The sequence below is a fragment of the Piliocolobus tephrosceles genome, chromosome 3 (assembly GCF_002776525.5).
Source record: "Piliocolobus tephrosceles isolate RC106 chromosome 3, ASM277652v3, whole genome shotgun sequence".
NCBI classification, from domain to species: domain Eukaryota; kingdom Metazoa; phylum Chordata; class Mammalia; order Primates; family Cercopithecidae; genus Piliocolobus; species Piliocolobus tephrosceles.
Window position 1 is genome coordinate 110,973,715 of NC_045436.1, and position 24,612 is coordinate 110,998,326.

Genomic DNA, 24,612 nt, shown 5'->3' on the forward strand with positions numbered 1-24,612 from the left:
TAAGGCATAGTTTTTGCTAGCATGACAGGTGACTAATGTCAAAAATAATTTGATTGTACATTTTAAAATAACTAAAAGAGAATAACTGGACTGTTTCTAACACAAAGGATAAATGCTTGAGGGGATGGATACACCATTTTCCATGATATAAGTGTTATACATTGCATGTCCGTATCAAAACAACTCATGTACCCCCAAAATATATATACACCTACTGTGTACCCACAAAAATTAAAAATAAAAAATTAGTTTTAAAAATCAATATATTTTGGATGCAAAAACCACACTCTTAACCACTGCTATTTCTCAAAGACTGAGAAACTCTGTTTAGGCTGAGGGGATGTAGTCCAAAAAGAGAAAAACAATCTAGAGATATACAACATTATTCAAAAACCAGATGAAAGAAAAATTAAAGGGTAAAGGATGGGCAAAAAGAAAAAAAGAAATAACAGTAATACTAACAACAAGAACTATCACCATTTATTGAGCACTATTTGTCAATGGTGTTAAGCGTTTTATGTGGATTACCTCCTTGGATCCTTAAACTATTTGAAGCAGATAATTACTGTCCATTTTACAGATGAAAAACTGAGGCTTAGAAATGTAATTTGCCCAAGGCCAACCTACTAGCTAGTGACAGAACAAGAACTCAAACAGTGGTATGCTTGATGTAAAAATCCATGTTCTGCCTCTGCCATGCAGTGCTAGGCTACCTCCTCCAGTGTCCTCACCCCTCACCTCTTTTCCCCCTTCCTCAATGATAAAGAAGGGGTTTGTCCCATCAGAAACAGTGAAGGTGAACCAGTCCTTGAGGGAGTTACTGCTGTCATGGCTGTAGCTGACCCGGTTCTGGTAGATGTCTTCCATGGTGAAGGTGGAGGTGAGGTGGAAATGCTGCCCATTGCTGGTTCGCTCAATGGTGCCATGGCGTGGAGGCTGCACGATGGTGAAAGTGACAGACTCGGCCTGTCCGGAAGGCAAAATACCAGAGGTGAGGGAAGCTCATAACAGAAACCAAAAGAGTGAGTGATGCCCAATTGCTGGTCAAGGGTAGCAGAACCCAAAGACATTGATAAAGTAAGGACTGTATTTTCTTTATAGACGCCAAAAATAGGGCTAAAGAGAATGACCACACTGTTTGCTAGAATTGCACTTACATTCTGGTACCTTCAGGTGTAAGACTAAAACATTTAAATTTCTTCTCTTCAGGTCACAGGGGAAAGCCTGAATTGTAAACCTCTACCAAGATGATAGGAAATAGACCTTTTTAATCTGTTCATTTCTTTCCCATACATCTACCCATAACTCTTATATACAGAATCTCATATGCATCACAACAGAAGCTAGCCTCTCATTTTTAATTACTGCTTCTCTGGTGACTCGTAGAAAGAAAAAGGGGCATAAAATCCTTCCCAAGGCTTTTCAATGGTTTCCTACTAACTTAGAACAAAATGCCAAGGCCTAACCTGGGCCAGCATGGCCCTCTATGACCTAGTCCCAGGGTTCCTCTCTGGCCTCATTCTTTTCTCCTGCTTATTCAATGGGTTCCAGCCTCTTGCCACCTTTGCTACAGTTATTCCCAGAGTCTAAGTGCACTAGATCACAGTGCCTTTGCATTTCTGGTTCCCCTGTCTAGAGAGTGAATTCTCCCAGATAACTGCATAGCTTGCCCTTTTGCTTAACAATGTCTTTGCTAAAGTATGACTTCCTCAGAGAGGCCTTCTCTGGATACTCTAAAGTAGCACATCTATCAATCTCTATCTCCCTCATCTGCCTTTATTTTTCTTCATAGCACTCATTGTATCTGATTATAATATGTTCCTTCTTTCTTTACTGTCTTTTCCCCAACCAAAGGTAGTAAACTCTCTAAGCCTGCAACTTCATCTGTCTTGTTACAGCCCTGTCTTTAGCATCTACAGCAGAGCCTAGAACATCATACGTAATTAATATTTGATGAAAGAATCAATCAATCAATGAGTGCTGGCACAGATAACTAATTAATAAGTGTGGCAGTATGAGTTTATGCGAGCTAAGTCATGTCAGAATGTGAGATGCTTTAATCTGGAAGCATGAGAATAAGAGCTTAGTTTCCACATGTGCTGTTTTACTGTACAAAGCCTAGTTTTTGAGGAGGCTCAAATTGTAATAATTAGTTGCCATCAGAGAAGTCTGAAGGAGGTGAAATGGAGAAAAGGGTATATAGGTATAGAAAATCCCTGTTCATGCTAATGGGTAAAACGTCATCTACCTGATTTTCTGTAGATCAGTACAAAATCAGCATTATAGCAAGAGCTACAACATGTTAAAAGGATTGTTACATGTACTCAAGGGAGAGGATGAATGTATTTAGGTTTTTAGAAAGGGTTTACAGCAGTTTGATCTCAAATGTATTTGATTTTCTTTTCTAGAAGGCCAGGGTATCATCTGTTTCTTAATCCTTCAAGGATGTTGCACTCACCTGACAGTTCCTCCCTACCATCAGGATGCACAGCTGCAAAGCGATAGCTGCCACCAGGTCAGCCTCTCATTTAGCCAAAGAACCCAGGAGAGGAAGTGCTCTTACCTCTGTGTCAGCATCCACCGCCTTAAGCTCAAACTCTGTGATGGTCTTCCTTACGCCTTCCTGCACTCGCATCCCTGAGTTCTGTACGATGGGCAGCAAATCATCGACAGGGTGAAGAGTGATATGGAAAGTCTGAGTCACCTAGAATGGCAGGAAAGTGCAGGTGGGACATCTGTCCCTAGCGCCTACCCAACAAGTCCAAGGTAGGTGCTCTCTACTTTCCCTTTCATACATTTCTGGCACAAGTCAATAATTAGGAGGCCCAAAGTGAGTCCTCCTGGGCAAGAACCAAGGTGGCTACAGAGGCTGCCCCAACCCCTTGACTGAGAGCAGAGGAAAATGAAGCTCTCCTTTTACCAGTCACTCTGCCTACTACATTCAAAGAAGATGGTGAGGAATCAATACTTTTCAAGGATGCAGTCCAGAGCTCACCTACCTCATTGACTCCATCAGACAGTGTAAAGCTGAAGGCATCTGAATGTTTCTCAGCCTCACTAGAATGGACATACTGAACATTTCGTGAAGTCAGATCAGCTTGAGTAAAGGAACTAATCTGGATACCTAGAAAAAGGGGAAGAGAGAAACAGAGAGGATATTAAAATGCTAGCCATACATCTAATTCTAGGGAAGTGTCATACTCTCACCAGAGAGACAGTCCTTTGTATTTTTCTTATAGCATTTATGTCTTGCACTTGAGGACCTTGTGTTAAGAGTTGTTTGTGAGGCCGGGCGCGGTGGCTCAAGCCTGTAATCCCAGCACTTTGGGAGGCCAAGACGGGCGGATCACGAGGTCAGGAGATCGAGACCATCCTGGCTAACATGGTGAAACCCCGTCACTACTAAAAACTACAAAAAACTAGCCGGGCGAGGTGGCGGTGCCTGTAGTCCCAGCTACTCCGGAGGCTGAGGCAGGAGAATGGCGTGAACCCGGGAGGCGGAGCTTGCAGTGAGCTGAGATCCGGCCACTGCACTCCAGCCTGGGTGACAGAGAGAGACTCCGTCTCAAAAAAAAAAAAAGAGTTGTTTGTAGATACAAGAGCATATATTCTGTGGGAGAGCATGTTAACTTAATTATAGTGGCTTCTATGTGCCAAGCCAACAGCAGGTATTCAATCAATATGACTCTCCTTTCTCTTGGGGTTTATATATGCAGGTAAAATCTGTGAAAGGTAGAGCCATTGTCTTATTCTCCAAGCCCCTCTCTCTTCAGTTTTGTATTCCCCCAAGCTTTACAGTCCTTTCTGAAGACCTACCCTCATTTTAAATATTGCATAATGGTTTAGCTTTTAAACTAACGTTACAGGGCTTGGCTATACATGGCTTTGTTTCTGTGATTGGTAAGCCATCCCTGGCTGCCATAATTTTATTGGATATTCTTCAAGGTTCCTTTCAACTCTCAGGTCTATGATTCTAGCTTCTCTCATCCCACTTTAGCCAGTCAAGCACTAACAAAACCTACCGCATGACTTTGGGGCATGAGCAATTATTCCATACCAAATCAAAAATGACCTGGAAAAACAATATCCTTTAGTGACACAATAGAGAAAAAAATCATGTTAAAATTTTTTTCCAGAGTCATTTTTAAAACAAAAAATTTGAAAGAAATTTTAAACGACGGTAAACTCTCCCATGAATGTGCAATGTCTCTGTTTTAAATGCCTCACAACATTTAGCAAAACAACTTGGAATTGTTGCTTCTATCTTAGGGCTGCTAGGGCTCATACCCAGGTGCCAATCAAGACTGAAATGAAAATCACATCTTTTCATCCTCCAGCACAAATTATCTCCTTCTGATTCTGGGTTTTGAGGTATTAATCCATGTAATCTAGTCCTTTAGTTTGGCCCTGAAATTGATTTGCTGTATTCTGGGTTTTATGATTTGTCATTGTTAACCTACAAAGAAAACAAAGATTCTACATTGACTCATATATTTAAGGGCGACATCAGTATCACTGCTGTATCTTTAAGAAGTGAAAAAAAAAAAAAAATCAACCCACATGGTTTACATTTGCATCTCTCCTTATCATCTGAAATTTGTCACACAGATACAATAGCCTCCTGAATATGGGGGCATTAATTTTTTGATGAGGCATTTTATATTTCTGTGCTTGCTACATCAGTTCTTGACATGCAAGAAATGTAGCACCCTGTCTTATAGCTTTGTCTTTTGGCTCTGGACAGAAATCCATACCATTCTTTAAAAATTTAATAACTTCAGACTGGCTGCACTGAGAAATTTAAATCTCTTCCCCCTGCTGTGAATCCATTCTCACAGCTCACAGGAAAATCTCATTTGGATTCTCACCATCAACTGGTCACCTAATTCACTGTTCCCTTTATGGAAGTCTAAGACTGATTAAGAAAGGTGATAGATTTTGCCTTCCTCTTGAGATTGATTTTTTAAAAATATTTTTTATTGAGGTAAAATTGACACATAATAAATTACACATATATAGAGTGTGCAATTTCTCCTTCCTCTCTTTCCTTTCTTTTCCTTCCTTTCCTTCCTTCCCTTTCCTTTCTTCCCTCCCCCCCCCCCCCCCCCTCCCTCCCTTCCTTCCTTCCTTCCTTCCATAGCTTTGTTGCCCAGGCTGGAGTGCAGTGACACAATCTCTGCTCACTGCAACCTCCGCCTCCCAGGTTCAAGTGATTCTCCTGCCTCAGCCTCCCGAGTAGCTGGAATTACAGGCACACAGTACCACCATGCCTGCCTAATTTTTGTATTTTTAGTAGAAACTGGGTTTCTTCATGTTGGCCAGGCTGGTCTCTTAACTCCTGACCTCAGGTGATCCGCCCGCCTCGGCCTCCCAAAGTGCTGGGATTACAGGCGTAAGCCTCTGCCCCCGGCGTAAAGTGTGCAATTTCATTAGCTTTGGCACACCCAGAAACCATCACCTCATTCAAAATAGTGAACCAATTCTTCAACCCCGAGTTTCCAACTTACGCTTCATAATCCTTTCATCCTTCCCTTTCCCATCGCCTACTCCATCCCAAAGCAACCAATGAATTGCTTTCTGATGCTACAGATTAGTTGGCATTTTCTCTACTTTTCAATAAATAGAATGATATAGTATATACTATTTCATGTTTAGTTTCTTTCATTTAGCATGCTACACATATAAAGCTGCTGTGATGATTAGTGTGTAAATCTTTGTATGGACATAAGCTTTCATTCTTCTTGGGAAATCTCTAGGAGTGAAATGCCTGGAATATATGTTAGGTGTATGCTTAATTTTTCGGGAAACTGCTAAACTACTTTTCCAAGGTGGTAGTACCATTTTATGTTCTCACTACATTGCACGAGAGTGCTAGGCTTGACCTTAGTGGGACTTTCCTAATTCAATCTAGCAAACATTGAGCACCTATTATGGGTGGAACACAGTTTAAAGGCAGCTTATGTATGTTGAATTTTATCTTTTAACAACTCTGGGAGGTTGAGGTTAGCATGTTACCCCCATTTTGTAGATCATGACACTGTAATTTATATAATTAAAATGTTATGTGACATACCCTACATCACATAGCTAATAAAGGGGCAGTGCTGAAATTGGAACCCGAGGCAGTCTAATTACAAAGTTTACGCCTTCTAGGAGCACTTTTTGTAAAACTCATCTAGACAAGAAACCTCTTGAATTTCACTCTTCTTCTTTAACATTTTTTCAATATGAAAGTAATATATGTCTATTAAAGAAAATGTGAAAAATCTAGACAAGTAGGAAAGAAATATCTTACCACTCAAAAAAAAAAAAAGATAATATTTTTGAGTAGCTCCTTCTAAAATGGTTTATTGGCTATACCCTCTTTCTTGTCTGAAATATTGATTTTGATGGGTTTTAATATTATCGTTTAAATGAAACTCATAGATATGTGCCGGGGTAAAAAGTGGCATCTAGAACCTGAGTTTTAGGAGGACAAGAATTTTTCAAATTTCTTCACTGATGTGTACCTAGAATAACCCCTGGAACACAGTAAGTGTTCAAACCATATTTGATGAATTAGTTTAGATTATCCACTATAATCTATACCTAAGAGGTTCTCTTGAGCACATACAGTCATGCGCCACATAATGACATTTCAGTTTCGGTCAACAATGGACTGCATATAATGCTGATCCCATAAAATTACAATACTGTACATTTTCTATGTGTAGATATGTGCCGATACACAAATACTTACCATCATGTTACAATTGCCTACGGTATTCAATATAGTGACACGTTGCACAGGTTTGTTGCTTAGGAGCAACAGGCTATGCATATAGCCCAGGTGTGTAGCAGGTTATGGCATCTAGGTTTGAGTAAGCATACTCTGTGATGTTCACAAAATAATGAAATCACCTGACAATGCATTTCTCAGACTGTATTCCCCATTGTTAAGCAATGCATGACTGTATTTTCAATTCTCATCCACTTTTTATTTTTAAAATTTTAGCCTTTGCTAATTGGGTTTTGGAAGACTTCATCTGCTCATTTGCCAGCAAGGTGGTGTTTCTAATAACATATTGTGCCTACCGCTGTCACAGCAGGTAGTTGCAATTTGAAATATCTTGAAGGGTTTTAATCCCATTGAAGGTGTTTTCAATCACTAACCTGCTGGCTAAACTATGTATCTGGCAGTATTATGGAGACCCACATTAACCCTGTCAGTCTTTCCAATTCCCCTGGAGGGCCAGCATGCCAAAGAAAGCAGAGTCCAGGTCAGGGAAATGGTGTGGAAATAAAGCATCTCTGAAGAAATTGCCTTCTTAACAGCATGTTAGATGATGCCTCAGTCCTCCCGCTTGCAGCACAGCTTGGGCAGTTCCATGCATGTTACTCATGTCCATGTCCTATCTGAAGCTCATCCTGTGGGAGACTCTCAGCCTTCTTGTTTCAGGACTTTTGCAAAGCCTCTTGTGATGGGTTGAATTGCACCTTTTCCCCACCCCAAATTCACATGTTGAAATCCCAAGCCCCAGTATTTTAGAATGTGGCTTATCTGGAAATAGTGTCAATGTAGATGTAATTAGATCACATGAGGTCACTGGGGTGGACCCTAATCGAATATGACTGGTATCATAGAAAAGGGAAATTTGGATACAGACATATCTAAACAGGGAGAACACCACATGAACAAAAAGATGGCCATCTCCAAGCCAAGGAGAGAGGCCTGGGGCAGGTCCTTCCTTCACAGCTCTTAGAAGGAGCCAGTCCTACCAACACCTTGATCTCAAACTTGCAGCTATCAGAACTGTGAGGCAATAAATTTCTGTTGTTTAAACTGCATATGCTGTGAAATTTTTAAATGGTAGCCCTAGCAAGCTAATATGCCTCTGCTCTCAGGGAGAACCCAAACCAAGACAATGGGTGCATCCTATTTCGGATGGTCTCACAATACTGAAAGAGGTTGGAATAAAGAGGAAATGAACTAACACCACTGCTAAAGCATCACCTCTGAGAACTGTTTCCCAACTAACCCCCACCCCTCTCTTAGGTGGAACCTGCCATGCGTGCTTTGGGCTCCCCTGTCCTCTGCCATGTTGCTACCGAACATATGTGTGAATTATGTGTGTACCAAATTATGTGTGCCTGGCTACCGAAACACATGTGCACATATTTGTCTACATGCCCCCCACTTCCAAATCTAAGTATTCTCTTGTAGCAGCTACTCAGTAAATGTTTGTTGAAGGGAGAAAGGAAGGCAGGGAGAAAAGGAGGGAAGGAAGCAATTCTAATATGACAAGTACCATATGTAGGTAAACAAACCAGCCTATAAATAGAATTTCACTGGGGTCCTTTTAAAAGACACTTATATTTTAAGCCCCATCTCTAGGAGACTGTATTTATTGGTCTAGGTGGGGCCCAGGCATCATTATTTTTAAACACATGCCACTCACTCAGATGATTCTAATGTGTAACATTTTAATCACTCAGCTGATTCTAATGTCCAAATAGAGCCGAGAACGCTTGATGTAATAGAAAAGTGGAAACAACGATCAGAAAACCTGCTTCGATTTCTTTTTTTTTTTTAATGCTTTCTTTCTGTTCTATATGAGTCACATATGCTAGTGTAACACACTGCCTTATTTCATTGTATTTTTTTGTCATCTCTATAACCGGAAAAGTCATAGCCCCCTCAGAGGTAGCAGATAAAATGGTGGATGACACTAAGATCAAGTATTTGATTTTATTTGATCTGTGCGGTGGTGGGGGGTGGTTACGTCTGAAGTTACATGAATTCTGTAGGTTTAAAAAATTATTTTAGATTCAGGGGTACATGTACAGGTTTGTTACAGGGTATATTGTGTGATGCTGAAGTTTGGGCTTCTGTTGATCCTGTCATCCACATAGTGAACACAACATCCAATAGTAAGTTTTTTAGCCTTCCCCCCCCCCCTTCCTAGGTTCCCATCTTTATGTCCATGTATACCCAATGTTAAGCTCTCACTGATACATGAGAACACATGATATTTGGTTTTCTGTTTTGAATTCTGCAATATTTTTATTAAGAGAAATTGTGTGAGTTTACTGACAAGAGAACTATTTATATCTGGTGAATAAAAATAATGCTTCATATGACTGTTACTAAACTGGTAAGTGCTAAGGGTTGGCCCTTAAAGTGCAGTCATGACTAGGTAGCCTAAAGGGGGCTTTGTACTGCGATTTCTCCATACATGAGGACACGATACAGACTAGCCTCCACAAAGATAGAAAGCTAGTGAGGAATGAGGATTATGAGTGGGCTGAGGGTACATGCACAACTGAAGAGGTTTAACTATCCCATAGCTCACACATCCCAGGAGGCAGCCTGGACTCTAGGGTAGTCTGATTTATGGAGGTGGTTGAGTCAAAGCCCAGGACATTACCTGGAAGTTCTCGCTTTGACCTCTCTCTCTCTCTAACTGTGCATTCCCTAAGGACAATATTATCTGCCCAAGCCACACAGGCTCTCATGATGCTGTCCCTCTATTTTGAAATCTGGTTGAGATGATATTATGACTTCTGGACAAAATGTCCACTTCCCTGAGAACTTTCAGAAGTGGCCTTAAGAGGCCAACTGGGGTAAGGAATGGAAGAGATGCTTGTTTGAAAGGTGGTTTACCTTTTTTAGAGCTTTAATTTAGCTCCTTGAAGAAATGAGAACTTGGCAGCGAGTACAAAGTAGAAAGTGGAAAATTTGTGGGCGACACCTTGATAAGTTAACTCTTAGCAAAAAAGGGTTCCCTGCAGAGTTTTGTAACAGCCAAAGGATTTAAGGATTTAAGACGTCTAGACTCATCCTCGAGGGTACTCACTTTCATGGGTATGTAGCTGATTAGTAAATAGCTGATGAAAGGATTTTCAATTTGATGAGGGTAAAGCTCTTCATCTGCCTGATTTTAAGATTTAAGAGCAAGATAGGATCCTGAGAATGGTTAAAACAACAATAACAACACAGGGGTTGGTTCCACATTCCCAGAAGGGTGGGGAAATACTCTTTGTAACCTGTGATTCACAGACGCTGCCTGAAGCTAAGCACTGTAGGTAATGCTTTTCTTCAAGCAGCATCTCTCACAGAATCAAGAAGCTTTGGGAGCTGACCAGCGAGGAGATCTACCTCTGGTACCCACTGCCGCTGCCCTCCTGTGGTGCAGAAGTCCTTCTCTGTTTGCCTTTGCTAAGCACTAACGTCATCTGAAAAGTTTATTTCGGGCTCTGGTTCAGCTTCCAGTGGACTCCACAGGGGGAGGAGAGCAACTGTGGCTTTCCCCTGGTTTTCCATCAGCAAAGGGCCTTTTAATGGGTCTCTAAATGCCTTTAGAAATTCTGGCAGATCAGAGAGGATCTTTTCTTCATCTGTCCAAGCAGCCATTATGTCACTTCAGGCTTTGAGGAAGGTGTGTTGTAACTGGTGAGGGGAATTCAGCAGGAGGTAGCCCTCCTTGAAATATTCCAGAAGCAGCAACTACCTAACTCCTGAATGAAGCACGTGGGGTGACACTGAAATGAGTAAGGTGTTGAGAGTTGTGTTGTGTTGAGAGTTGTGTTGTATTGATAGCTGTCTCTTGGAGCTCTGCTGATTTCAATATGCTGTACCAGGAATAAAGCTAAAAGTAAGAACAAGGATTCAGACTTAGGATTAGATGCCATAGCCTACTATTTCTCACTAATCCACTACTGGCCTTTTAGACAGAACAATTATTTGGTTCAGGGCTTATCCCATTCATTGCAGGACACTTATTAATAGCATCCCTATCTCTACCCTCTAAATGCTTGTTTAGCCACCATTAGCCTTTATCCCCATCTGAATCAGTGTGACAACTTGTACCCTAGGGGTGACAACCAAATGCCCTATCCCTTGAAAACCAGTGGTGTCCTGGAAATAACTATATCCCAATACTATTCCCCCCTGCTTAAAAAAAGATATGACTCCTGACTGTTAGTTAAGTAATTAGATACCCAGTTAAAGTCTACATTCTCCAGCCACCTCACAGTTTTGCACACATATGCTCTTGCCACTGGAAAGTGATATATGTTATTTGAGGCCTGGCACAGTGGCTCATGCCTGTAAACACAGCACTTTCAGATGCCGAAGCAGGCAAATCACTTGAGGTCAGGAGTTCAACACCAACCTGGCCAACACAGCGAAACCCCGTCTCTACTGAAAATACAAAATTTAGCCAGGTGTGGTGGTGTATGCCTGTAATCCCAGCCACTCGGGAGGCTGAGGCACAAGAATCACTTGAACCTGGGAGGCGGAGCTTGCAATGAACCAAGATTGTACCACTGCACTCCAGCCTGGGGGACAGAGTGAGATTCCGTCTCAAAAAAATAAAAAAATAAAAAAAAAAAAGTGACATGTGTTCTTCAAGTAATGCTCCTAAAAACAAAATGGATGTGGGGCTCCCCTGGCCTTTTCTTCCTTTCTGCTGGCTGGGGGATGACCACAGCTGCAGCATTCACCTTGGCCCAGAGGTGGAAGCCTCACATTGAGGATCACTGAGTCACCTCACACCCCTGGGCCACCTGCCTTTGGATTACTCTGAGAGAAAACGAATGTCTTATTGAAATCATTGTATTTTGGGGTCTCCTTGGTCCAGCAGCTTAGCTTCTATCTTAGTTAATATAACTCCTTACTCTGATATCCCAAGAAAAACAGGGTCTTTTGGGTCTATTGACAGAGGGAAACCCTGATGTGAGGGTGTGGCCTGCTCAATCTCGAAAAAACAGCGCATACAGGGACTGGACTGTCTTCAGTGACAGAAGGCTCAGGTCTGTCTTCTGCACAGTTTGCATAGGCAGATGGCTCCCTACATCTCCTATGGGGAAGAAGAGATTTCCCCACCTTTTCTCTCTACAGAGGACAGTCAATTATAATCAGCTGACCAAGCAAGACAGCATCAAAATAAGTCTATTTCCCAGTTAACCATCAGGAGGGTGTCTGCAGTACCAATGATTAATAATAATTCCAGGAGGCCTCTGGTCCCCAAATAAATATCTTGCCATGTACTACAGACACTGGCCTAGAAGTTGCTCCGCTCTTCTTGGAAATAACAGAACCCCCACCCCCGCCTCCGCCTCCCTCAACTCCAACTTCTGGTAAACCCATCCTCACCCATGGAGACAAGTGGGGTGAGGTACTGCTGCTTTTCACTAAGCTGTAGCCACCTGCCTTCAGGGAGGCCAGTAAGTATTCAACATGTACTTCCTCCAAAGGGAGACTTTTGACATGTAAAGACAATCACCCCCATGAACATTTTCTCATGCTGGGGAGGAAGGAAGGAGACAATCCTGGCAAAATGGAACAGAAGGGGCTCAGTATGGGGTTGGTGATGAGGAGGGCAGGGAAGTCATGCTCTACCAGCCACAGGGAGGGGCCCCTCAGAGTAACGAGAAGAGGGCTGGAACCTTGTATCTGCTCTCTTCAGAGTTACTGGAAACAGGCAGATTGAGAAAAACTGGTAGGGACTGGGAAAGGTGTGAATTAGGAAGTCAAGCCCGTCGGAAAAGGGCACCTGAAGGAACCACCCCAGGTAGAGAGCATTCCTCCACTTCCGGAGGGCGCTGCTCCAGGAGGAGGAAGCATGATCACCTACTGGCCTCTCCTGAACCAGAGCTGGCTTGGTTTCAGTAACCAGATTTTAAGCCCAGGAAAGGCTGAGGGCTGTGAAAATACAAAAAGCAAATTTGGAGCCCCTGCCTCCCCAACAGGACTCTTAACACAGCTGGGGTCAGGGAAGAGCTGGGGCTGCTACTGACCATCAGGGAGGCAACGGTAGTGCCTTGTGGAAGCTCGGACCTTTGAAGGCTCTGCACCATGGGGATGCGCCGCCTAACATAACAGCCAAGTTTGCCCTTTCATCTTTGGAGAGATACAATCAGCAGCCTCACAGAATTCTGGTGGAGACAATTAGCTCGTGAATTCTTTATCTAATATCTCAGCAGCCAAGGTCTTGGAGGTGCTGCTCTGCATACTTCCCCCAGGAACTTACAGACAAAAAGGCAAGTGACCTGCTCTAATTTCCACTAGGGATTTTAGCCAATTTGTCCATCTCTCTGTATGCCCTCCTGCCACACGTACAACACGCCCTCCTCCATCATCGCTCTGGACCCAGATGCAGTCTGCCTCCCTCACTTCCTCCATTTGATCACCCTCCACCTTTTAAAGCTCATCTCTCCCAGCTCTCTCCTTCATTCACTCTGCTGCAGCCACCCTGGTCTCCTTGCTACGTCTTGAACGTGATTTGCCTGATGGAACCCGCCTCAGGATGTTGACATTTGCTGATCCCTCTGTCTGGAATGTCCTTTTTTTTTAATGTATCAGCACGGCCAGCTCCCTGGCTTTCTTCAGATGCCTGCTCAACTGTCATCTTATTATTAAAGAGGCCTTCCCTCACCGGCTTGCTCTGTGTTCTCCCGGGAATACCCTTACTTCTCCTGGACACTCATCACCATCTGACACAGCATATATGTGCTTGCTTGCTTGTTGTTGAAATCCTTGCACTAGAAAGTGAGTACAATCAGGGCAGGAACTTCTCCTGTTTTTCCATTTCCCTGGTTGAATTAATGAAGACTCTATAACCTAAAATATGAAAAGAATCCATGAAGCTCTAAATCTCCAACATGCTGTCACTGCCTCTATGTTCCAAGAAATAAAGACCATTCTACCTTTAGATTGTCTTTTTTTTTGAGATAGGGTCTGGCTCTGTCACCAATCTGCAGTGCAGTGGTGCAATCACAGATCACTGCAGCCTAAAATCCCAGGGTCAAGCAGTCCTCCTGTCTCAGCCTCCCAAGTAGCTATGACTACAAATGTGCATCACCACATCTGGCCTTTAAAAAAGAAAAGAAAAGAGGCTGGGCGCTGGGGCTCAAGCCTGTAATCCCAGCACTTTGGGAGGCCGAGATGGGCGGATCATGAGATCAGGAGATCGAGACCATCCTGGTTAACAAGGGGAAACCCCATCTCTACTAAAAATACAAAAAATTAGCCGGGCGTGGTGGCAGGCGCCTGTAGTCCCAGCTACTCGGGAGACTGAGGCAGGAGAATGGTGTGAACCCGGGAGGCGTGAACCCGGGAGGTGGAGCTTGCAGTGAGCCGAGATCGCGCCACTGCACTCCAGCCTGGGTGACAGAGCGAGACTCCGTCTCAAAAAAAAAAAAAAAACAAAAGAAAAGAAATGAAACGGGGTCTCACTATGTTGCCCAGGCTGGTCTCAAACTCCTGGACTCAAGCAAGATCCTCCCACCTCAGCCTCCCAAAGTGCTGGGATTACAGGTGTGAGCCACTGCACCTGGCTCTAGATTGTTTATTCAGAAAATATCTCTTGTCACTCACATCCATTCAGCTCCCAACTTGTATAAGTTCTCCCCTGAAATTCCTTCCTTTCTTCCTTCCTTCATTCAACCAACAAATGTCTACTGAATACTTACTAGGTACAGGAATTCTCTCTCACATTATTCTCATCTTACTATTCTCATGGCTGCTGCTCTAGGTGAAACCCCACTACCCTCTACCTGGCCAAATGTGAAAGTTTTCTAACCCCTGACACTGCCTCCTTTTTCTTTCCTTCAGTTCATCCTGTTACACACTACCTGATGAATTTCACTTTTCTTCCTTGCTCTAAATTCCACAGTGACTCACTATTGCCTATTAAATTAAATAGAGATTACTTAACCCAGCTTCAAAGATCCTCCATAAACTCTCAATCTATGCATGAGCCCCATCTCCTACTATTTTTAGAATATGTGCTTCAGTTAAATTGGCCTACTTGTTGTTTTTTGAATGTGCCTCTCATGCTATTCCCATCTCTGGAAAGAATACAAATTCTGTATGCCCAAACTCTGCCTTCCAAGGGCACTCTTAAATGTGACCTCTGTGCACTTTCTCACCCAATGTAGCCTCTCCCATTTTTAAACTCCTACAACACCATGTTTATACCTTTCTTAAAACACCTGCCATATTTTCCCCTGAGTTATGGTTATGTGCAAAGGTTCCTTTTCTTACCCAGTAGAGAACTCTGGAGGGCAAGGATTGTATCTCATTCATCTTCACTTCCTGAACAGCAGCTAAACCAGAATCTTGCTCAGTACACTTGTTCACTCACTATTCACTGGATTGAATTTTTAAGCCCTGCAGAATGCCTTGCACAAGTGCTCAAGGGAGTATAGATGAAAAGCAGGATGCAGTGTTTGCCCTAAAGGAATTTACCATCTAGTTATGGAGACAAGATTGCATACAGAAAATTTTACATGTAATTTTTAATTTACCTTCAGGGAGTAATCATTAAGCACCTGCTGTGTGCTAAGTATAATACAAGGCAGTGCATAATGGTCAAAATCAGTGAGGCAGAAAATAAATATGAATTAAGGCAGATTCTAGGTATACATGATACATAATATGGCTGCCCTCAATACTTAATAAGGCCTACGTTTTGATTCAATAAATCAAGAGATGATAGACTTACCTGGTGATGTTGCATGTTCCAGGTGGCCCAGCTGGGGCTGTCTGGTGATTCTGTAGATCAATTCTGTAGGGCCACTGTCCTGGTCGGTGGCAGACAGCTGCAGGGTGGTGATTTTCTTCACTGAGTTTTCATCCAAGACTAGTCCTTTATTGGTGATGATGACTGGTGGGGAGTTGTCTTCTGAAAATATCAGAAATAGTGCTTTGAAATGGGATCTTCTCAGTCTCCTTTCTTTAATTCTAGGCCTGGCGCCAAGAAGTAAGATCAGAGTCATCTCTAGACCTGTGTGTTAGACAGCACACCAAGGAGCCAGGGGTTTGTGCAATAAAGGGGATATGATTTTCAGTTCCCACGCCAGCTAGGTAAAGGGAACGACTCGAGCCTCGAGGCGAACAAAGTGTAAACTACGTAACCTCAGAACTGCTAAAATAGTTTTATATTAGAAAATCAAATGTCCCTTTACCTAGAACGCTGATGGAAAATGACTGGTCAATCAATCTGTTGCCTTCTCCATCAACCACATCAAATTTAAAAGCAAAGCTCCCGCCAGGTTCTCCTGTTCCATGACTATATTCTACATGGCCTATAAAAAGGAAAAAAAAAAAATCAAGATTTGCTATTAGTGCTTTCTGTCCTTATTTCTGAAGTAAGACGTAGGAATTCAATTGGTGTTCACACCAATGAATCAATTCACACTTTTCTCGCTTTGACACTGCTTTTGACATTTTAATCTAAAGTTTTCATTTCCTCCTTTTCCTCTCCCACCATCTACTTTCTCATAACCAAAGACCTTCTCATAGCAAAATCACCCCAAGTGACATTTCTCATGGTTAAGGCGGAGCCTTTTTGAAAGATCAGCTCAGCCTCTAAGGATATCTCATGAAAACTAGAACCACAAAACTGCCCATGTGTAAATGTGCACTGACCACACCCACATCACCTGGAGTGACCCTATTATATATTCGAATCACAAGGGCAAGAAGACACAGAGCTGCACCTCACGTTCTCCCAGAACTCTTCACTTTTCATTGCCCAGTTCATGGAGCAACATGGGCTATAGCCAACTAACTAATAAATAAACTCCACATAGAACTCAAAAGGATCTAAAGGGAGAAGTACAACAAGAACGTATTACATTTTTTTTAACCTACTGCATCACTTAAAAGCATCTATCAGTTTGGTTATGTAAATATAACCAAATCTCTGAGAAGAGGGGGCTGGTCTTATCTTTTAAAAGTAGACACCGACACATGAAATAATTAAGGAATTACTTTCCTTTTGCCTCTTCCACTCCCCTTCACTAAAGCGCAGCCAGGTTCAATGAGAATTCAGCTGCTGTCAATTTCAGATGTTAGTGTGTGGGCAGGACCTTGTTTCTTACCAGCAGGGGTATATTTCCATTTCTAAACAGAATTGCACATAATCACAAGACTTTGGATTCCTTTTTTCCGAATATATAACTTTTTTTTCCCTTTTGTATCCCTGAAAGCACTGTACACTAACTACGTAGCATTTAACATTTATGCCTTTACATTACATCAGCATTTCCTGCAGGAGGGATGAGCCATGTAATTTCCCCCAGGCAGCTCCGATTTATGCCCTTCTATTTTGCTTAGTTCATTAACTTGTGCTCTTTGGGGAGCTAAAAAGAGATATAAATTGCTCACCTAAGGAAGGCATAATTTTCACCTTAATCCATCCCAACTCACTTCTTTTTTCCTTCTCTCTCTCTCTCATATACACTTTTTAGCATCACAGCAAGTCAAAATAACTTTTTATCTCCATAATACCTGCAAATGCCATCAACGCTGTCAAAGCATGAACACATTTTAACCAAGAAAGATAGGCCTTTTTCAAAAACAAGAAAGAAAAAAAATAAATGAGAAAACAAGGAAGAGAACAAATGAAGCTCTTCAAAACAAAGAGTGCAGTTTATTGCCACAGACTACCAGACATTTAACTGTCATTTTACTAGAGTAGGTGCAGTCTACGGAAGCCTGGTAGGCAGAATATAACTGGCTGACCTTGGCTAATGTCTGCCTGGGTGAAACTTCGGACAGGGCCTTTAACAGAAATTTGCTCCAGGTTGCCATGCTTCACCATCTGCAGGCGCCCTGCACCAGGATCTTCCTTTATGATGTACATAATCTGATGACCATCTGAGTCAATATCTGTCACTTTCAAGTGCTGTTCTGTGATGTGTGCTACGGACCCTTGGAAGAGAATGGAAGAGAGTAGGTTATTCCCCAACACTTCCTTTGAATGGGATGTCAAATGATTTTAGGAGACTGGAGGCTAAATTATCACATGTTCATTGGGTCTAGGTACCAGGCACTTGCCCTTCTCAGTTTCCAGCTGAATAAGTTATAATTTCCCTAGTGAAAGAGTACCGACATTTCAATTTGCTAATTATCCCTTGAGTCTACACCTAAACACCTTTTTCCTTCTGACTCATTTTCATTCTCTTCTATGTTCCTTTGACTCAGTGACCTATCAGTCAGTACCTAGATCTGTGGAATAACTCCCAGTTCTGTAACAAAAATAATTCCTAGATCTATGATGAAACCTGCTTGGATTTAGTTTATTTACTATCTTGAGGATCACCAAATCAGAAAAAAATAGCTTTACATAAACTCAAACATATCTTGTTGCCATCTCAGACCAAGTAGTGAAAATCAGCATCCCTCAGGACAGAGGATGTGCTGAGTGTTAGGAGCAAGGAGACCTGAGCCTCTGGGCCCCAGACACTGCACATGTGTTGGGGATGAAGATAAGGCCTTGGCTAATGGCAAACTCCTCTTCTCAGGATCTTGTCACTTGCTTTATTATGCAGCTGCTTTATCATGTTAAAAACAGTAAATCCCAGTAAAGTAGAGCCTGGTTATTTATGCGTAATACATTCTGGTGTTTGGAGTGACAATCTGCCACGGGCTCTGATCATCCCTGCATGTTCTTAGTGGGTAACACCAAGAACATAAGGCCCTGACCATGCTTTACGCAGGCCATCTCTCAGAGAGCAACCTTGAGGGATGAGGTAATGTCTTCCTCTCAGACAAAAAAAAAAAAGACTTGCATTCTGCTGCTGTAACATGGAGAATTCCCCAAGCTCAGTATTTCCCTCTGTAATACATTCTACTGCACATGAAAGTGTCTATCTAGGCCCTCTGCATCACCCCTGTGGGACTGGGATGGCAGAGGGAACTGATGCAAACCTGCTGATGCCCATGCTGCCTGCTGTGCTGAGTAACAAGAGTGCTGTGTCTCTGATGGAGGAATCTCGTATCTTCTATCAGCATCCATGAAACAGGAACAGGCTAGTTTATTAGCTTATAAGTAAGATAAAGTCAAATCCTAGACTTGCTACTTAAGACCTTTGAGAACTACAAAGCTTTCCAATACTATTATACCATATATTTTTCACTGCAAAATACACATGAAACTAAGAACAGACAAACAACAGAACTCTAGTAAGGTGCAGACACCCTGGGCAAAAGGTCCACTCCTTAAGTAACTTCCTACTGCAAACTGTTCAAGACTAACACTTGTCACAGGTCCTCCAACGTTGCTTAAACATGAGCAAAATTGTGAATGTTAAACCCTAGAATACCATATCTGATAATTCTCAATTATTTGTATAATCACTTTCAATGCATGGTTTCCCAGCTTCCCCTCCATGCATTTTGTAAAAAAAATAAGCATCTTAAAAATTATGCTATATTTTGTTATTTGTTTCCATAGGGTTTGTTGAATGGAAGTAAATGTTACAGGAAACCTGGGCCTAGGAGAAGTTGAATAAATTAAGATTTTTGAGGGCCCTGGAAATATTATAAACTCTTCTCAACCTTTTCTCAAATTCACAGACCTAGGCATCTGGTCCAAAGATTTTTAGAAGTTCACATTTGTCACTAACAATTGCTAGTATCCCTAAAATAAGAGTTTTCCAAAACTCCAATATCCCCAAGTATGGAACAGCGACTTTAAGATGCACCCACATCACTAACATGGAAGAAAGTACTGCATACTGGACAAAGAAGAAATAAGAATAGAAAAATCATGGCCACTCTCCTTTATTTCTGTGGTACCTGCTGAGAGCTGTAGGCCTCGGTTTATAGCCAAGTGAGGTGCGTCACTTGTAGGCAGTTCTATGTAGATCTTCATCCTCCCTGTGTCCACGTGGAGGCCATCAGTGAGAGAGAACTGGAACTCATCCACGTCCATGCCAGGGACACCAGGCACATACCCAACCAGCCCAGCTAGGATGTCCTGGTAGGTGAAGGTAGAGCCCTGGGCTAAAACTCTCCCATTCTCCAGAGGCTCAGAGGCAGTTTGCCTCTGGAGCAGATGACCTGAGGAAGGAGGTAAAGAAAAGTAAAACAATGGTAGAATATATATCATTCCTGTAGATATATATATACACACACACATATGAGATTTTATATATATATATGATTCAAAACATTGATTTTTCCAAGTGGTATGAATCTGGGTAGAATGTCAAGTGCCTCAGAGGCTCTTGGTGCCAACAGCTTAGCATTTTACATATAAGCACAGGGTGCTGCTCTGTGGCCTCATATACAAATAAAGAAGACAAAGTCCCACTTATCCTAGTTTAAAAGTCTCTTAAGGAGACACAGATGGATGTGGTAATATAGTGACTTACAAATCACATCTTCCTCCATGAATTCAAACTCACTTCATTATCTAAATCTTATTTTTTCCTTCTGCAAAGTGAAAATAGCACTCTCTTCACTCACTGTCTTTCTCTTAGGGCATCTAGAGTGAAAGATGGGACTATGCTTTAAATTCCTTTTCAATTAAGAGAGACACTAAGCATCTTTAGATTGAAGCATATATTTCTGTTTTCAAGGGTCATGTACCGCATCAGGACAGTCAAAGTGCTTCATTCAAGAAAGCGAAAGTGAATGGAAGCAAGTTAAAATACAATGCCCAACAGTCTTTTCTGTTAACCTTTTATCTACAGCAACAATTTAATCTTTAAAAGGCCAATGAGCATTACGATGAATTCATACACACCACTTGCATTCCAGAGCTTTAGCCAATAACTGGGGAGATGGCTCTTAAAAAAAAGAAATAGGTAGAAGATCCCAAAAGTGGTTTTTGCATCTGGTTTAAATTAGAAAAAGTGCCTTTTTTTTTTTTTTTTGCGAAAGTACAAGTTCATAAAGACATCTAGTATGCATCTACAAGGGTACATAAAATGGCTCAAGATTATCAAACACTGATGTCTACCCTGAGAAGAGGATATGGAAACTCTGAGAACAGAATAGGCAAACTCTGAAAGCTTTTTGGCTTAAGGTTACATAGAAAAGCAAAAAAAAAAAACAGCTGAAATAAAACTTCAGAGACACCAATTAACTGGGATTGAGGTTTCTTAAAAAACTGATGTCTACCAGGACTCCAAAAAATATTAGCCAGCTGTGAATTTGATTATACTTTGATGCAAAGAATGTACCATATACAGGAAAAGAAAAGAAAGAATCAATTGAAATATATGTGTTTATTCTAATAGCCCATCAGGCATCTCAATTAAAAAGCTTTACATAGCAGTTTGTGCCCTACCGTGGTCAGGCTTTCTTGTCAATGCAAAAATGAGCTCATTATCTGGGGTATCCATGTCTTGCAGGCTCAAAGAAGAATTGCTTATCACCACTCCTGAGCTCAGCTGTACTCTGAGGGGCTGCAAGGTCATCCTGGGAGGCTCATCATTCTTCCTCTGATTAAAGCATAAACTATTAGATCTCACACAGATATTTAAGAAGAAAGAAAATGCACATTATTCAGAGACAGTATCATTGCTACAGAAACGCTCACTGCCAAAATAGCATTTAATGTGTCACCGTCTTTACTTCCCAAGCAAAATAGTTAGTTCGAAAAAGAGAGCAAGTCCAGGCAACAAAATGCCCCCTTCAAAAGAAGCTGATGGACATTTCTTAAAAGTTTTCTCAGGTATCTTCCATAAGCACAATGACCATATTTTCTAGACCAAAAATGTGGATATGTGCTTTGACAAGCACAAGTATTAATATATTTTGAAGATAAAAGACTATACTAATTGAACTCAGAACTGTCTTAGAAAATGCTAAGCATATCACAGTACCTGTAGAAGGACACTATATTTGAAAGTGTGGGTCTCTAAAGCTGTCTCCCTGCCCTGGGGCCAGCCCCTTTCCACCACTGACCCTTAAGAGTGCCGAGGGTTCTTTACATTTTATTTTCCCAAGGCAGAGGGTATTTCATTCTGAGATTTATCTTCCCCCTCCCCCATGTCTCTCTCTCGGTAGAGCAAGCCTGTGTAGTTGCTCAAATGAGAATAAATACAATGTCAAAGAACACATTTCTTTGATGTTACAATTAAGTAAATGCAGTGAAATAAGAAAAGGCAAATACACATATAGAACCAAAGACAATTTCAGAGAAAAATAGACACATATAAGTTTTTATTTAAATATGTGACTGGCAAAGCATCTCTGACCTTCACAAACTGTTTTTCATACCGAACAAATAAATTTAATCCTGAAATGGAAATTTAGATTTCTAACTCAAGCCTTCTCCAAATGCCAACCTTAATTCTACAAGTTTCCTGAAGGCTATATTTTTAAAATGACCTCCAATGTTGAAGGTCAAATCCAATCTTCTTTGCTTTTGAGTCCCTATAAAGAAAGCTTTCTAATGGTATGAAATATTGTGGTCAAGGGCTCAACCTTTCCAACTTCCAAAGACTTTACCTCAATGGTGATATTGATGCTGTGGATTTCTGAACGACTGGTTCCATCACTCACATAAAAACTAAAAATATCATGGGTTGGCTCAATGCTTTCATGAACACTCTGAAAGTAGTAAATGTAGTTTTCCAGGACGTCTTGAACAGGAAATGATGCCTCTAGGTCACTGGTAGTTTCAGGGCCAAAACGATCACCTGCATCAACATCAAGAGAGCATGTTTACCTTGATCTATCAATTCCTGCTTACTAGGCTGAACTAGAAAACAAGGGATCATTTTCAGCAAAAAAAAAAAAAAAAAAGAAAACGTATTTGAAGATAAAGTTGGGAGAGTGGGATAAGCACAAGACTAGGAATTGGAAGGCCTGGGTCAGATCTGTTTCCTCACTGACTATTTCTCATCTATAAATGGATATACTTGCCCTGCCATTTCCAAAAGGAATCAAATGAGATAATATGCAAAAAAAAAAAAAAAAAAAAAAAAAACTTACAATAATTTACATAACATAGAACCACTGGTTATTTTATTAGGAGTCTCTGATCATAACATCTGTTACTAGGGCAAGTGACAATACAGAAGCAGAGATTCTACCTTAAGCTCCAGCCAGTTTCAAAACCATTCTATCTGGCATATCCTGCACGAGGCACCCTCTTTCACTACATAAGAAAATGTCAAATGCACATCTTTTAATCTAAAAACATCTGCAGTGTTAACCGTATATCTTTTAATCGAAGAAACATCTGCAGTATGTTTTCATTGGACCTCCCAGTTTCTTAAGGGAACCTCTGCATGGGTCAGAGCCCAGCCCCTGGGATTCAGCAGCAGGGCTATTGTGATGCTACAGGACCATTCAGAGCTCAGGTACCATTCAGATACTATGATGCTCAGGTGGGATTCAGGCACTGAGGCACTTGGCTACCACCATTCAGGTACTGAGATGCCCAGTTACCATTCAGAACTCCACAGAAAATGCTGGCTCTGATTACCCCTCTCATCCCAACCCCAAACACTGCAAAAGGCCCAGGGGAAGAGTAAGCAATATCTAAATGATAGATGTCTTATCTTTTACTTGATTTTAATTTAAGTCTAATTGATTGATTTGAAATTGTCACCACAATGTTATTCTAGAGAGAGGAGAAAAAGAAAACCCTTGTGTCTTCAAACATTCCCTGGATATACATCAACACAGAAAAGTGCAGCTAGCAGATCTGAAGGCAACAGGCTTTCCCCTTCCCTTCTCCATGATCCTTTGCAAAAATCACATCATAAATTAAAAGGCTATTAACTTCCTAAATTGTAGACAGTGTCATATTTATTAGAAATCATTTGAAAGAAGAGCTCAACACAATTTTTTTTCTTTAATGACATGAATTTTCTTAAATTTTACCCCTCAGATTTTATTCCTCTAGGCACCAGAAGCTGAGAGAGGTCTAAGCGGCCAGTGACTCAATAATCATTAGGATATACAGTTCAGGGTTTCCAGAAGGAATGGCTAAAATTCCTTCCAATTTTTACTTTTTTCCTCAATGTATCACTCTAAACAGGAGAAATGCAGCTTCCTTATTTGAGTCAAAAATAGCCTAAGTAGTAGCTGGGCATGGTGGCTCATGCCTGTAATCCCAACACTTTGGGAGGCCAAGGCAGGAGGATTGCTTGAGCCCAGGACTTGAAGACCAGACTAGGCAACATAGCGAGACCCTGTCTCTACAGAAACTACCCCCCCAAAAATTTGCCGGGCATGATGGTGCATGCCTGTAGTCCCAGATACTTGGGAGGCTGAGGTAGGAGAATCACTTGAGCCTGGGTGGTCGAGGCTACAGTGAGTAGTGATTATGCCATTGCACTCTGACCTGGATGACGGGGCAAGACCCTGTCTCAAAAAAATAAAAAGCCTAAGTAAAGTAAATGATGCCTAAAAGTATACACAAACGTAATAGTGCCTCATTTCAAATTACTGGAGAACAAGCTATTAAACAAGTGAATCTGTCACTGAAGCTTTAAGCTCCAATCCTTTCCATTTAAAAAACGTTACCTTCTATTTTTGACATAAATCATTCTTATTAATGTGCTACCTGCTTTCTTAAACAGAACATATGATGTGCAAATTAAATAGGTGTTGATGCGCACAGGCGATCATTGTGAACATCCATTACTGCATAGCACTGGAACATAGAGATACCTAGAGGGAATCAAGGAGGGTCCTGTCTTGTTTGTGCCAGTCCTGAATGAATTCAGGCTCCATGCCATTAGATTTCATATCTAACAAAACAATTACTCTTTCTTTTCTTGGTGAAAACTAAAAGCTGGTTCTTTTAACAGTTTTTAAAAAGATGCTTTTCTGATCAGCTAGGTTCTGAATTTAGGTAGCTAGTTTCTTTTCTT

At 41.4% G+C, this 24,612-nt stretch overlaps 1 protein-coding gene across 2 annotated transcripts in view; it reads right to left on the bottom strand.

Moving 5' to 3' along the window:
- FRAS1 (Fraser extracellular matrix complex subunit 1) overlaps positions 1–24,612 on the bottom strand; it is a 452,974-nt gene that overhangs the window by 81,966 nt on the left and 346,396 nt on the right. For both annotated transcript variants that reach the window (XM_023222483.3, XM_023222482.2), the window contains exons 42-50: positions 22,235–22,425; positions 21,069–21,222; positions 19,571–19,834; positions 17,513–17,701; positions 15,952–16,071; positions 15,489–15,668; positions 3,000–3,124; positions 2,564–2,704; positions 739–966 (exon numbers count right to left, since the gene is read on the bottom strand). In XM_023222483.3, the coding sequence (XP_023078251.2) occupies positions 739–966; positions 2,564–2,704; positions 3,000–3,124; positions 15,489–15,668; positions 15,952–16,071; positions 17,513–17,701; positions 19,571–19,834; positions 21,069–21,222; positions 22,235–22,425 (1,592 nt within the window). The remainder of the gene's footprint in view (positions 1–738; positions 967–2,563; positions 2,705–2,999; positions 3,125–15,488; positions 15,669–15,951; positions 16,072–17,512; positions 17,702–19,570; positions 19,835–21,068; positions 21,223–22,234; positions 22,426–24,612) is intronic.